Source organism: Rana temporaria, chromosome 4, assembly GCF_905171775.1.
Source record: "Rana temporaria chromosome 4, aRanTem1.1, whole genome shotgun sequence".
NCBI classification, from domain to species: Eukaryota; Metazoa; Chordata; class Amphibia; order Anura; family Ranidae; genus Rana; species Rana temporaria.
The window spans coordinates 309,085,671-309,100,782 of NC_053492.1; the positions used below are offsets into that span (position 1 = coordinate 309,085,671).

A 15,112-nucleotide genomic window follows, 5' to 3' on the forward strand; every position below is an offset into this window, starting at 1 on the left:
AAAACACAGCATAAGAAATAAAATGTAATATGATTTTCTGTTTGGGATGATTAGGCTCTTAATGTATGACCTGATTTACTCTTGCAGGAAAAAGATGGACAAGTTATATACAAGGAAGTCATCAAATCTCCCAGCACACCAAGGATATCACTTGGTAAAAAAGTGAAGTCTGTCAAGGAAACCATGAGGAAGAGGATGTCCAAGAAATACACAAGTTCTGTGTCAGAGCAGGTCAGTAGGAAATTGACATTCCTTTTCTGTAATTTGTTTATTGAAATTTATCTGCTTTAAAAACAGAAACAAACCTTTGAATTCTGGAGTCCAGCTGTGTTTTAAGGCCACACTCCCGCATAGAAAATCTGTAGCAGCTACCAAACATATGGCTGCTGTTGTGTATACGTGTTCCTTGACTGCCACACACTGCACATGTTGGAGTCAAAATCTTTTGTTTAGGAAATGGTTAATTTGGCATTCCTAGCATTTTGATGAGTTTAGCGATGATCCATGCGGTCTGGGTGATGTGACTTTACAAACATGATTGTAAATTGATTACTAATACAAGTTCCTGCAAGTTGTCTGTGACAAATGGTTACATTCAATCATGTTTGTTAAACACATCATTAAAACGTCTGAGTCATGGCCTTGTGTCCATTCTTGGTTGGTTTTTCAATTTTAGGAAACATAGCAAAAATATCAGGAATTGCCTGAAAGAACAGGTTCACTTTGTTACTTTAAAAGTAATTGGCATTTGGCTTTAGACCCGGTATACATTGGTGTGATTTCAGATGTGAATTGAGCCGCACAGAATCATACAACAGTGAAGATTTCATTGTTTTCAATGGTGCCCGTTCACTTCAATGCAGTACAGCATTGCACAATTTCAGAAAGGGTTCTGCGATACTCTTGTGACTTTGGCCCCATAGAATATGCAAACCAAATCCAAAACACAGCCAAGCACTACATAATCCCACCATAGGTTTCCTTTTATTCTCTGAGAAAATTAACCAATAGATCTGAGTGTTCACTGCAGGCAAAAACTCTTTTATTATTTATTTATTTTTTATTTCCATCTTTTTTTTAATAAAAAAAAATAGCATAATTTCATTGAAAATGTAGACGTTACAAAGCCAACCATTTCTTAGTGCTTTCAAATACTGCCCTCCAGTGTTAACATAGCTACATTACATGCAGAAACCCTTTTTTAATAAAAGCAATTGCATCTGCTGGATCTAATTACATATATTAGCAGTAAACAATGGCTGTTCATTGAAGGAAAGTTAAAATGCATTTTCATGCAACATAAACTATCAACAGAGAGAATGCATTTCCCTAGTTTTATGGCCCCATTTTTTTTCTTGGCTGTGTTGTAGTGAAATATTACATAGATTTCAAAACACAGGTCAAGTTTTATTATAAGTTATTATAACAAATTATTGTAATAGTTAATACCAATTTGCAGTTTTAAAAAATACATTGTTTGGAAAACACTTATAAAGTGGTAATGGTTCTTGTCAATAAGTGAGTACTAACCCACACCACAGGGTACTTGATAAAGAGCAGCCTTTTTAACCACTTACCCACTGGGCACTTAAACCCCCTTCCTAACCAGACCAATTTTCAGCTTTGAGTGCTCTCACATTTGAATGAAAACTACTTAGTCATGCAACACTGTACCCATAAGAATGTTTTGTTCTTTTTTTCACGCAATAGAGATTTTTTTTTGGTGCCATTTAATCACCACTGAGTTTATTTTTTTGCGCTATAAATAAAAAAAGACCGAACATTATGTAAAAAACAAAACAAACATTTTCTTTGTTATAAAATTTTGCAAATTATTTTGGGTAGAATGTATACTGCTACACATCTTTGGTAAAAATAACCCAAATAAATGTATATCATTTGGTCTTTGTGAAAGTGAGGCCGCGTACACACAACGGCCTGTTTTTCTCGGCAGAATTCAGCAAGAAACTCGATGGGAGACGTATTCTGCCGAGAAAACCGGTCGTGTGTACACTTTTCGCCGAGAAACCCATCGGGAAACTCGTCGAGCAAAAAAAGAGAGCATGTTCTCTATTTCCTCGACGGGCAGTGGGAAAATTTGGCTCGACGAGTTTTTTGACAGCCAAACAAGGAACTCGACAGGGGGAAAACGATGTGTTTCGCCCGTCGAGTTTCTCGGTCGTGTGTACGCGGCCTTAGAGTCTACAAGCTATGGTGCCACTGAAAATTGATCACACCTTATGTACTGATGGCCAATCTATTTCTTGAGGCCCTAAAATGCCAGGACAGTACAAATACCCCCCCCCCCCCCCAATTACCCCTTTTTTGGAAAATAGATGTTCCAAGGCATTTAGTAAGAGGCATGGTGAGTTTTTTTGAAGTTGTAATTTTTTCCCACAATTCTTTGTAAAATTAAGTTTTTTGTTTTTTTTTCATAAAATTGTTGTAACAAGTTATTTCTTACACACCGCATATGCATACTTGCAACTACACCTGAAAATACATTCTGCTTCTTCTCCTGAGTATGGCGATACCACATGTGTGAGACTTTTTCACAGCCTGGCCACATAGAGGCCCAGATTGCAAGGGAGCACCGTCAGGTGTTCTAGGAGCATATATTACACACATCATTTCTTGACTACCTCTTACACTTTTGAAGGCCCTGGAGAACGAGGATAATGTAAATACCAATTTTGGAAAGTAAACGCCCCAATGTATATTCTGTAAGGCATAATGAGTCTTTTGAACATGTGATTTTGCACAAAGTTGTCCATTTATAATAGATTTTCAACACATATATTCTGCTACTCTTCCAGGGTATGGCAATGCCACATGTGTGAGACTTTTACACAGCCTAGCCACATACAGAGGTCCAACATGCAGGGAGCACCATTAGGTGTTCTAGGGACATACATTTCTAATCTAATTTGACTACCTATTACACTTTTGTGAGGCACTGTAGTGGCACGGGTCACTGTAGTGGCACGGATGAGCACTGTAGTGGCACGGGTGAGCACTGTAGTGGCACGGGTGAGCACTGTAGTGGCACGGATGAGCACTGTAGTGGCACGGATGAGCACTGTAGTGGCACGGATGAGCACTGTAGTGGCACGGATGAGCACTGTAGTGGCACGGATGAGCACTGTAGTGGCACGGATGAGCACTGTAGTGGCACGGATGAGCACATATGAGCACTGATGTGGCACAGATGAGCACTGATGTGGCACAGATGAGCACTGATGTGGCACAGATGAGCACTGATGTGGCACAGATGAGCACTGATGTGGCACAGATGAGCACTGATGTGTGGCATGGATGTAGCACGGTTGAGTACTTTTGTGGCACAGATGAGCACTGATGTGGCATGAATGAGCCATGGATGAGCATGAATGAGCATGAATTAACCATGGATGAGCATAAATGAGGATGGAGCACAGATCAGCGCTGTGGGAACTTCAGATCCAGCCCACAGCACTGCTGCACCTGCTCCCTCCTCTCCTCGCAGACTGTACGATCAGTGCAAAGAGAGGGGATGAGCTGAACCGGTTTGTTGACATCTAATCGCTCCATCATTGGACGAGACGATCACTCAAGGTAAAGGGCCAATGATAGTGTCCCTTTACCTTGATGCGTGTCGCACCGGGTCTGGAAGACCCGACGGTCATGGACATTCCCAGGTGTGTGCCATTCTGGGAGGAAGTCATTGTACGCCATGCCAGAGTTATCCGACCGCACTGTAGCTGCCATTTGGCTATGGCCCAGTCGGTAAGTTGGTTAAATTTGGTACATTGAATGGAGAAACATTTGATTATTCTTGATTTTCTGCAATATGATGCTTAACCACTTAAGCCCCGGACCAATATGCAGCTAAAGTACCAGGCCCCTTTTTGTGATTCGGCACTGCGTCGCTTTAACTGCCAATTGCGCGGTTGTGCGACGTGGCTCCCAAACAAAATTCACGTTCTTTTTTCCCATAAATAGAGATTTATTTTGGTGGGATTTGATCACCTCTGCAGTTTTTATTTTTTGCACTATAAACAAAAATAGAGCAACAATTAAAAAAAAAAAAATGTAATATTTTTTACTTTTTGCTATAATAAATCTCCCCCAAAAATATATCAAAACATAACTTTTCCTCAGTTTAGGCTGATACGTATTCTTCTACATATTTTGGTAAAGAACATCGCAATAAGCGTTTATTGATTGGTTTGTGCAAAAGTTATAGCGTTTACAAAATAGGGGATAGTTTTATTTCATTTTTATTAATATTTTTTTTTCACTACTAATGGCGGCGATGAGTGATTTTTTTTCGTGACTGCGACATTATGGCGGACACTTTTGACACTATTTTGGGGCCATTGTCCTTTTTACAGCGAAACGTGCTATGAAAATGCACTGATTACTGTGAAAATGACACTGGCAATGAAGGGGTTAACCTATAGGGGCCGCTGAAGGGGTTAAGTGTTTCCTATGGAGTGTTTACTACTGTGGGGGGGGGCGTGGTTTTGCGTGTGATTTCACTGACCTATGACAGGGAACAGACGATCAGTGGCAGTCACACTAGGAAGAATGGGAAAAGGTTTGTTTACACTTACCTCTCCCCGTTCTTCAGCTCTGTAACCCGATTGCGGGACACAGGCAGCGATCAGTTCCCATGGGTGCGGTCACATAGCACAGGACCAGCTCGCGACCCACGGCTGGGCTCTTAAAGGCGACATACAGGTACGTGCTTGTGCCCTTCTGCTGACATATATCGGCATGAAGGGGCCCTTAAGAGGTTAATGACTGCGTAAATAAAGCAACCCTGTAATCATTAATACAATAAAAAAAAAATATGTAAACAATTTAAGTACGTGAATTTGACCAGAACTCGGCTTCTTGCTGCCCCTGTACAGGATGGCTGGAGTGTGAATCAAGTATTACAAGGAGCCAATCAGTTTGTGTGCTGACAAAGCATGCTGGAAGGAGGAACAGAGGTGAAAGAGGGATGAGCTCATCACTGTGCTGCTTCTCCTTTCACTGTCCAATAAGAGGCTGGTGCCCGTCCAGGATGAGCCTGGCTCAGAGGAAGGGGGTGAAAGCTTTTGGCTGTAAGACTGAGGATATCTAGTAGCGGGAAAAAAGAACTGTTGGTAAAATCTTGTGGCTAAAGCTGAATATTTCAGCATAGAGAAGGGTTTTATTTTAACTTTTATTGTTCTTTGTAATTTGAGTTCTGCTTTAATGTCACCTTAAAGCTTAAATTTTAAATCCTCCATGCAATTTAACCCCAGCATATCTAACTTTTACCATTGCTGACTCTGAACTAGGGCCAAAACAACTAATCGATTAATCGACAACTAATCGATTATGAAATTAATCGATTACAATTTTCATAATCGATTAATTGGCCAGTAACATAATGGGGTTAAAAAAACTAAAATTAGCCCTTTATAGTACAAAAAAGCAAAATCGCTACTGTAAATATTACTTTCACTGTCCCACAGTAAAAAAGATGAACCCCTTACAGTAGCGATTATTTGCTCTTTTTGTACTTTTTTTTTGTTTTTTTAACCCCATTATGTTACTAAACATCTCAGGCCTGGGTCACACCTCTGTTTTTTGGTGCTTTTTGCAGTTCATTTACATGTTTTCCTATGGGACACGTTCACATCCATGATTTTTTTTCAGCTGCTGCCTATTTGGAAAGGACTTTTGTGACGGTATCGGTATGATATCCCCGTCAACGTTCCCTTCTTCCCATAACGAAAATCACCCCGATATTCCACGAGGAGGGATATCCCTGGAATCGCCCAGAAAGCCACACATGAGACAAGCTTACTGCTGGAACAAGACACTTTATTGACACAAAAACTCAGCTTATATGTGGTTACAGCCTGTTAGGAACGCCCCCCCTCACACAGTGGGGTTTCCCATACAGATTATAGGAGACAAGTCGGAGCCGACCCTGCAGACACGTTTCTTTAGATAAAGACATCACTGGAGTTAATTACTACACTGAAGCAATCAGAATAATTAACATACTACTTCTCTAATCATTTAGCCTGATGATACAATACACATCTTTTAAGGGTAACCACAGATCTTCTTTACACAACACAATAGATCAATTAACGTTTAGAATAGTGAGGGGACATTAGCACGTCAATAACCTGTCAGAGGAATGAATCACACATGAAATTCCTTTCTACCTCTACCCATGGCTAGCAGGGAGCAGTACACTGAGACATATAGGCAAATGTATCACAATGGCCCCCCTTTTGCTCCCTGCTCCGGCAAATCCGGTTGGACCTTCCCTGGTCCAGTAGGGTTGACGGGTTCAGAGCTTTTAGTCCGAGGTTAACTCCGTTTGGCATGACTGACCTCCCTTGACAACTGCTTCAGACTCAGGTATGTCACCGGGTCGTCAGATCACACGCCGGTCAGTCCCCAAGTCTTTGTGCGATCTGCAAAGTCACCAGAAGTCAGTGTGAGGACAGCGAATGGGTCTGTGCGCCGCCGTCTAGGTGTCCCGCTATGGGAGGGGGCAGGTTATGGCTCTGAAGTGACAATCACAGGAGATTCATAAAAAAGGAAAAGTTATATTTGTTGTAGCACTGGTGCTCAGAGTCCGGGGGGGGGAGAGAGGGGACTCAGAGCCCCATAAGGTCAGCCACCCCCTGCTCCCTCCGCAGCCGCCGGTTCTCCTCTTGGAGCTTCTCCAGCTCCATCTCCAGTTCATGGAGCCTGGGGGGGTCAGCCCGCTGTGACCTCAGGTGGTTGTTCTCCTCCTCCATGCGGCTTATGCACTCCTCCAGCTCCATGTACTCACGGATCAGCTCCTGCTTGCTCATGTCCTGCAGGCTCTCCACGTGGTCCTTCATCATCAGGAACTGGGTGGTGGTGTAAGGGGCCACCGGTGGGCCCTTGGCGAACATCTCGGCCCGCATCTGGGACGCCCGCTGCGATTCCATCTCCTCCAGTCGCTTCTTCTCCTCCCAGGTCCGCTGGTTAAATGACTTCCAGGACCTCTTCTTCTTGGAGGGTAGCTGGCGGTGCCTCTTTCTGCCCAGCTCCCTCCAAGGCCCCTCCGGCTCATGGCTGTCGCCCATGACCAGCTGACAATGGTGTTCCCTGTTGTCCGTAATAACAGATTGTACCATGAGGGCTTCGTAAGGGGTGCCCAATGGTTCTTCCTGACCCAGCTCCTGGGGATCCCAAGCTGAGTCTACACAATGGGCTGCTGCTGGTGGGCGGTACCCAGGTTGAGACCAATTTGACCTGGTGTTGTCATTCATGGGGCAATTCTGCTTGAAGTGACCCAACTGTTTGCACCGGAAGCAGCGCTGTTCGTTGTCCTCCTGGCGTGGGTAGCGAGGGCTATATGTCATCGGTCTGTTAGGCGGTTGGTATCTAGCGGCTGGTGGGTGTGAGGGCGCCGTTGGTTGTGGGGGTTGTACCCGTGGTGTGACCTGGTTTGTCTTGCGAGTATCCGCATATTCATCCGCCAACTTCGCGGCCTCTGGTAGAGTCATGGGCCTGCGATCTCTCACCCAATCCTTGACGTCCGTCTGGATGTGATTGTAAAATTGCTCCAGGAGCATTAGTTGCAAAATGTCCTCTGCGGTGGTGGCCTGGCTGCTGTTAACCCAGTTAGAGGCCGACAGGGACAGCTGGCATGCCCATTCTGCATAAGAGTCTTTCGTGGTTTTGCGTGAGTCCCTGAACTTCTGTCGGTGGGACTCTGGGGTTACTGCATAACGAGCCAGGAGCGCTTCTTTAACCCTGGCGTAGCTATGGATATCCTGATCTGGCACGGTCCGGAAAGCATCAGAAGCTTTGCCTGACAGTTTGCCTGACAATATTGAAACCCACTCTCCTCTAGCTATTCGGTGCAGGTTACATTGTCGCTCAAAATCCGTCAGGTAGTTATCAATCTCACAGTCCTTTTCATCAAAAGCTTTAAAAGCGCTAAACGGAATCTTCCTTGCGTCTGCTGTGCTGTACTCACTGTTCGTAGAAGGTGCGGCTGCTTGTTGGACTGCTGCCAGTTTTAACTGTAGTTCTGCGTCCCTTATTTGTTTATCCTTCTGTAGCTCTGCGTTTACTAACATGTCCATCACTTTCAGCACCACATCCGGCGTTGGGTTTGGGCCGAACCAAGCTAGCTTCTCTCTCATTAGCTTGTTGGCTGGCGATTCCTCCTCCTGAATCACTGGTGTCTCCATCTCTTGTACTGCTGGCGTTGCTGCAATCCCGTCCTCCTGGTCTAGCTCCATTGATTCTGCTATGATGACCCGCTTGGTTTTGTTGCTAGCAATCCTTCCACGAACTTCCAGTAGTTCTTCCAGTGTCTGCTTGGAATCCGGGTGTAAAGGGGAATAGAAGGGAAGATCCCGCTGCTACCAACCAATTGTGACGGTATCGGTATGATATCCCCGTCAACGTTCCCTTCTTCCCATAACGAAAATCACCCCGATATTCCACGAGGAGGGATATCCCTGGAATCGCCCAGAAAGCCACACATGAGACAAGCTTACTGCTGGAACAAGACACTTTATTGACACAAAAACTCAGCTTATATGTGGTTACAGCCTGTTAGGAACGCCCCCCCTCACACAGTGGGGTTTCCCATACAGATTATAGGAGACAAGTCGGAGCCGACCCTGCAGACAGGTTTCTTTAGATAAAGACATCACTGGAGTTAATTACTACACTGAAGCAATCAGAATAATTAACATACTACTTCTCTAATCATTTAGCCTGATGATACAATACACATCTTTTAAGGGTAACCACAGATCTTCTTTACACAACACAATAGATCAATTAACGTTTAGAATAGTGAGGGGACATTAGCACGTCAATAACCTGTCAGAGGAATGAATCACACATGAAATTCCTTTCTACCTCTACCCATGGCTAGCAGGGAGCAGTACACTGAGACATATAGGCAAATGTATCACAACTTTTTAACGCAAAACGGTGCTATTTTTTTTTTTTTTTTTAATATACTTCAATGGAGATGCTGCAGAAAAGCATGTAATGTGTTTTTGCGGCAATTTGTGTTTTGTAATCTGCCCAACAACAAATTGGCCCAAATAAGGCTATTATCCGATTAATCGCCGTATAAGACGCACTTTTTCTTCCCCAAAACTGGGGGGAAAAATTTGGTGCGTCTTATACGGCGAATACACGGTTTCGCCTGACCGATCCACGTTCCGCGGGAAACGCACCGCCGCCGCGGCCTTAGGAAAGACCGCGGCTTTGGCCTAGCTCCGGAGCGGTCGGCCATCTTGGTACACCCGGCGCGCTGACGTCATCAGTGCTCTGCTCGTGGATCTGTTTATTCCTAGCAGAGCGCGCGCCGCGATCTTGCCATGCATCTGCAACAACAGTGAGTTGTGGGGTCAATGTTACTGGCTATAATTACGGTACTATGTGGGGGCAATGTTACTGGCTGTTATTACTATGTGGGGGCAATGTTACTGGCTATTATTACTATGTGGGGGCAATGTTACTGGCTGCTATTACTAATGTGGGGGCAATGTTACTACTATTACTAATGTGGGGGCAATGTTACTGGCTGCTATTACTAATGTGGGGGCAATGTTACTACTATTACTAATGTGGGGGCAATGTTACTGGCTGCTATTACTAATGTGGGGGCAATGTTACTGGCTGCTATTACTAATGTGGGGGCAATGTTACTGGCTATTATTACTATGTGGGTGCAATGTTACTGGCTATTACTAATGTGGGGGCAATGCTACTGGCTATTACTAATGTGGGGGCAATGTTACTGGCTATTACTAATGTGGGGGCAATGTTACTGGCTATTACTAATGTGGGGGTGGTGTGATGGTGATGACTAGTGGGGGGCAAATATTTTACTACAGTATTTGGTTCAGAATCTTTTTTTCTAGATTTTTCTCCTTTAAAATTGGGTGCGTCTTATACGGCGAAAAATACGGTAATCGATTATGAAAATAATCGTTAGTTGCAGCCCTACTCTGAACCTATATTATTTGGGGAGTATTATAAACCGTAAGAAAAAGAGCAAATGTCTGAGTGTGTCTTTCACTCATGAGAGAAGACAAACGATCTGCATGCTAGAGAGAGCTGACATAGTGGTTTACTTTACTAATCCATCCAATATGTCATCCTGACACATTTAAATTGAATGCTGCGCTCAAGCAGTTGATGGCTGACTTTTACTTCAATCTGCCTCTTTACCTTCTGTTCCATTTGAGCATTTTTTTTCCTGTGCAAATGGGATTCCTGTCTTCTTTTACATTCCTAAACAAAAGACAATCTTGAGTTTTTCAGTTCTAACAGGACTGTTTTTGTGATTAGGACCATAGGGCTGAATGATATGCAGAAAACTTTATTTTGCGCATCTGAGATGTTCTAAACATTCTAAAAATTATTTTGGTATAACATATGGATTGCAAACTTTATAAATAACATTTTAAGGAGAATCAGGGCCAAGGCTTTTTTGGCCCTACTTCTCCTATCACTGGATTGTTTGCTCTGCACTCCTGTTACCCCGTTTTCAGCCAACAGCGGCCTTCAGCCAGTCCAGGCTGTGGAAAGATCCTGACTTTACAGTCAGGATCCACTCCTATGCCTGGACTGGCATCTGGCTCAGCCTCTCGGTGAGATACTGGGAGACTGAGACAGCTGCTCCCTCCCCAGCCCAGCGCTCCAGTGAGCACTGGAGGGGCAGAGCAAATACATGGTGACTGACAGTTCTATGCTCAGAGTGGAGTGGAGAATTGAGCAGTTAGTGGTGTTTGATCACTCAGTTCGCAGTGCAGAGGCAGCGAAGCACAGATACAGCGTGGAATTGATGCAGCATTCAATCAATGCTGCATCCACCTTGGTGAGTATGAGTTGTTTTTGTTTTGTTTTGTTTTTTTAATACCCCCCAAACTTCTTTTAAAGTGGGTTATTCCAACCTAGCTCCAGGTGATTTTTTTTTTTTTAGTATTCACATTAAGGTTTTTCTTTAGGCCCCTTTCACATTGAGGCGTTTTTCATGCGGTACAGCGCTAAAAATAGCGCTGCTATACTGCATGAAAAAATCATGCCCTGCAGGCTTCAATGTGAAAGCCCGATTGCGGGCGGTATTAACCCTTTTTCGGCCGCTAGCGGGGGTTAATACCACACTGCTATCGCCCGAATATCGTGGTAAATATGACGGTATAGCGGCGCTACAAATAACGTGGCTATACCGTCACCGCGGCTCCACTGCCCAGTGTGAAAGCAGCCTTACTGTGTTTCTCAGTGACACCAGATTAAATGAGTGCACAGAAAGTCACGCACAAGTTCATCAATTCCTCTCCCTGTGGGAAGGACCCATCTTCACTGTATCCAAAACAAAATGAAATATTTTGCTTAAAGGGGTGTTCCAGTCATTTTTAATGTTTATTAAAAGTCAGCAGCTACAAAAAGTGTAGCTGCTGGCTTTTAATAAACATACACTCACCTGCTCCACGTTCCAGCGACGCGCCGGTCGGGGCTCCGCTCCTCTCCGGCCGGCGTCTTCATTCTAAGTGTGGGCACCCGGCCGTGACAGGAAGTCCCACTCCTCCTGAAGCCCCCACTCCCCCCCCAAAAAAATTACATGCCAAATGTGGCATGTAAGGGGGCGAGGAATGGATTAAGTGGAACTTCCAATTTTGGGTGGAACTCTGCTTTAAGTTGAGTTGCTATATTATTAATGTTGGCAGTAGATTGAAAGATTTAGCAGTAGATTTGAAATATGTTTTTGAGAAAGAGACAAAATAAAATTAAGGATTTCTGGTGCCTTTAAAAATCAGCATTTTTTTTTCTTTCTCAAATAACGTATTATTCTTTTGGATGTGGCACCTCAACAACACCAAAGGGGTAATTGCAACAATATATTTTGAAATGTTTTATTGATTTTATACATGCATTGTCATTGTGTAAAGCTGATTATGCTACAATATTAGATTTTACATTCTTGTATTTATTACAAATGCTAGATTGGAGCAACGACTAACCAAAAGTAGCAGCTGTACCTTCATCACTTATGTGGCCCCAGTGAACTGAAATGTAATTGAATGCTGTAGGTTACTGAATTATATTTGTGCTTTATGTTTGACAGTAGATTAGTCGTTTTCAAACATATTTTACTAGCTTCACATGACAACCCAACTCCTCCAATGAGCAACATGACAGTGTTCATCATATATTGGATATAAATTGGCACAGCTATGACCGTCATGATGCTTAGTAATATGAACACAATTTGTAACAATATCTATTGGTATCCCACAAATTTTCCATATGTCATGAGAAGACATAGATGCACCATCCAAGACCTCAATAACAGTTTTATCCGACAGACCTTTGTATATATCACAATGCAGGCTTGCCAGGTTGCTTCAAAAAGGGAAGCCGGTTTTAAGCTTGCCGTAGACTTGAGATGAAGGCCATGGGCATTTTCAGCCAGATCAGAAAACCAGTCGCATGTGTCTGTAGTAGCATCAGACACACACCGCCCATCAACAGCCCTCAGTGGAGTTGCTAGTTTTTAAGCCCCTCGTACTTGAGTTCAGCTTTGCTAGAAACAGCCACCCCTCCCCTCCTCCCTTAAAGATGAAGCCTTAGCCCAGTATTTGTATTTATGAGACTGCCAGCAGACAGCAGTGTGTCACCCTATGCCTGGCTACCATGTGTGAGCCTGGATTGTCATTGCTACTGCCACTAAATACACACGGGTTAAACCAAACAAGTGTTAGGTAGTAACTTCTATATTAGACTCCTTAATATTCATTGGATTTTTGATGCTGTGTATTTAGTTCCTATTAGGTATTGGCAATGCTCAAAGGAGAGATTTTGGTTTAGATTTTGGTTTAGAGAGCACATTATGTTTCCTGTTTTCCAGCTGACAGCTGCTACTGTATAAATTAAATCCATTTGCCGCTAGACTTGCAGAATGCAAATTACAGGTTTCATTTAACTAGTTTTATGACTAGTTGTAAGTTCCATGTACTTGCCTGTCTGAGCTCGTCTTGGCGTCATTGCACAAGACAAGATGCTATTTCTGCTCATTGTAATTTTCCTAAGCTAAATGGTTTGTCTGCAGCAATCTTGCTGAGTTTGTGTTGAATAAGAACCTCCAGCCCACTGCATTTCAATAGGTTTAAACAAGCATATTTTAGCATGTAAATAATGACTGACAAGTCTGATTGCATCCGTTTTAAACTCAATATCTGCAGTCTACCCTGTGGTAATTGCAATTTCAAAATAGAGCAAGTGTGATAGCAAGAAGCGATTGGCATTGACCAATCCACCCGATCATGTGATTTGTATGTTATGTAGAGCTCCAATCAAACCCCCTTTTTTTTTTATTGAGTAGGGAAGTATAAGGGGTCATTTATCCTGCGGTAATGCATGTAATACAACACACTATTCTGTGCACTACAACATGCTGTCTTATGGCAGTCTACCCATTTTGAATGAGCCTCTGTGCAAGAAAAATTGCTTCTACAATATTTCATACACCATTACACATAGCATGCCCGGTGATGTGCCCTAGCACAGCTTGTTGTGTATGTTTGTTGTGGTGCCTTTCATTAATTATAATACACATTGTGTTGTAGTGTGCAGCAGAAAAGCGCCCAGAACCGCATGTGTTAGCACAGTGCACCCCAATTAAGGAGTAATATTTCTCCAGTCTGCTCCCATATGTAGAACTTTTTTTTTCTTTTCAGTTTTGGATAGATCAGAGCAGGACTAAAACCTCGTTGGGTTTTTATTGCTGTCTAAATCTCCAAAATGTACACGTCCCTTTCTCTCCCATTGACACGGTTTTATCAAACAGAAAGTTCGAATAACTTTTTTTTTTGGCCTGCCTGGTAAAACATCAACAGGACAGAAAGAAAGTAGGCCCTGCATCTCAGTAAAAATTAGACAGAGGTTCTAATAACTTCCCACACATCAAAAACTAAAAAAAAAAAAAACTTTTGGCTTGAAATACATGTTAATTTGTAATGTAGCCAGTAGGCGTAGCTGCTTAAATTACAGTAAAACTGAATCGGGGGGGGGGGACATAAAAAGCCTAAATAAATTATTAGACCACACTTTGTGGCTTCTACTCTTTAACTCTTAGGCCGGGTACACACGGACAAACATGTATGGTGAAAGCGGTCCGTCGGACCGTTTTCACCATACATGTCTGCCAGAGGGCTTCTGTACGATGGTTGTACACACCATCGTACAGAAGTCCGCGCGTAAACAATACGCGGGGCGTGTCCGCGGTGTCGCCGCGTCGATGACGCGGTGTCGCCGCGACAATGACGCAGCGACGTTGGCGGCCCGCCTTTAAAATGCTTCCACGCATGCGTCGAAGTCATTCGACGCATGCGAGGGACGGCGGGCGCCTGGACATGTACGGTAGGTCTGTACTGACGACCGTACATGTCCGAGCGGGCAGGATTCCAGCGGACTGTTTTAAAACAAGTCCAGGAATATTTGTCCGCTGGGAAAAGGCCCGGCGGGCAAATGTTTGCTGGAATTCGGCCCGCTCGCGCACACACACGACCAAACATGTCTGCTGAAACTGGCCTGCGGACCAGTTTCAGCAGACATGTTTGGTCGTGAGTATGGGGCCTTAAAGTTTTAAAATAGAGCATGTTTTAATTTAGTGAAATCCTGTGTGCAGCAGAAGGCTGTAACTGCTGTTGCTTCCAGCATAGTCCTTTCCATTAATTGGCAAACTGTTTACTGTGCAATATTGAAAGCCCTCGTGGCTGAAATAAAGAGCACATGTCTGCTTATATCATGTGATAATCAAAGTTACAAACTCTGTTTTAGCTTTCAGCTTAGCAAAGAGCCGCAGCAGTAAGCATTTCTATATTGTTTAATAGAGTATATAATCTAGCAATGAGTGACATTAACTTAAAAAAAAAGTGCTTTGGTGCTGAGAGAAATATGCCAGCTGCTATTGCTGCTATTGCTGTTTCTGGCCTCAACATTTTATGAATCCAGAACATGTCAGGATTTCACAGGTCTTCATTAGCAATCCAGATGTATGTGACTGAGAAGTAACTTTAACATTGGAATTGCATTGGTGATATATTGCAGCCAAACTCATGTAGAT

General features: G+C 43.4%; 1 protein-coding gene across 8 annotated transcripts in view; it reads left to right on the top strand.

Moving 5' to 3' along the window:
- SASH1 (SAM and SH3 domain containing 1) overlaps nucleotides 1-15,112 on the top strand; it is a 257,520-nt gene that overhangs the window by 190,198 nt on the left and 52,210 nt on the right. For all 8 annotated transcript variants that reach the window (XM_040350581.1, XM_040350582.1, XM_040350585.1 and 5 more), the window contains one exon: nucleotides 88-231. In XM_040350581.1, coding sequence (XP_040206515.1) covers nucleotides 88-231 — 144 coding nt within the window. The remainder of the gene's footprint in view (nucleotides 1-87; nucleotides 232-15,112) is intronic.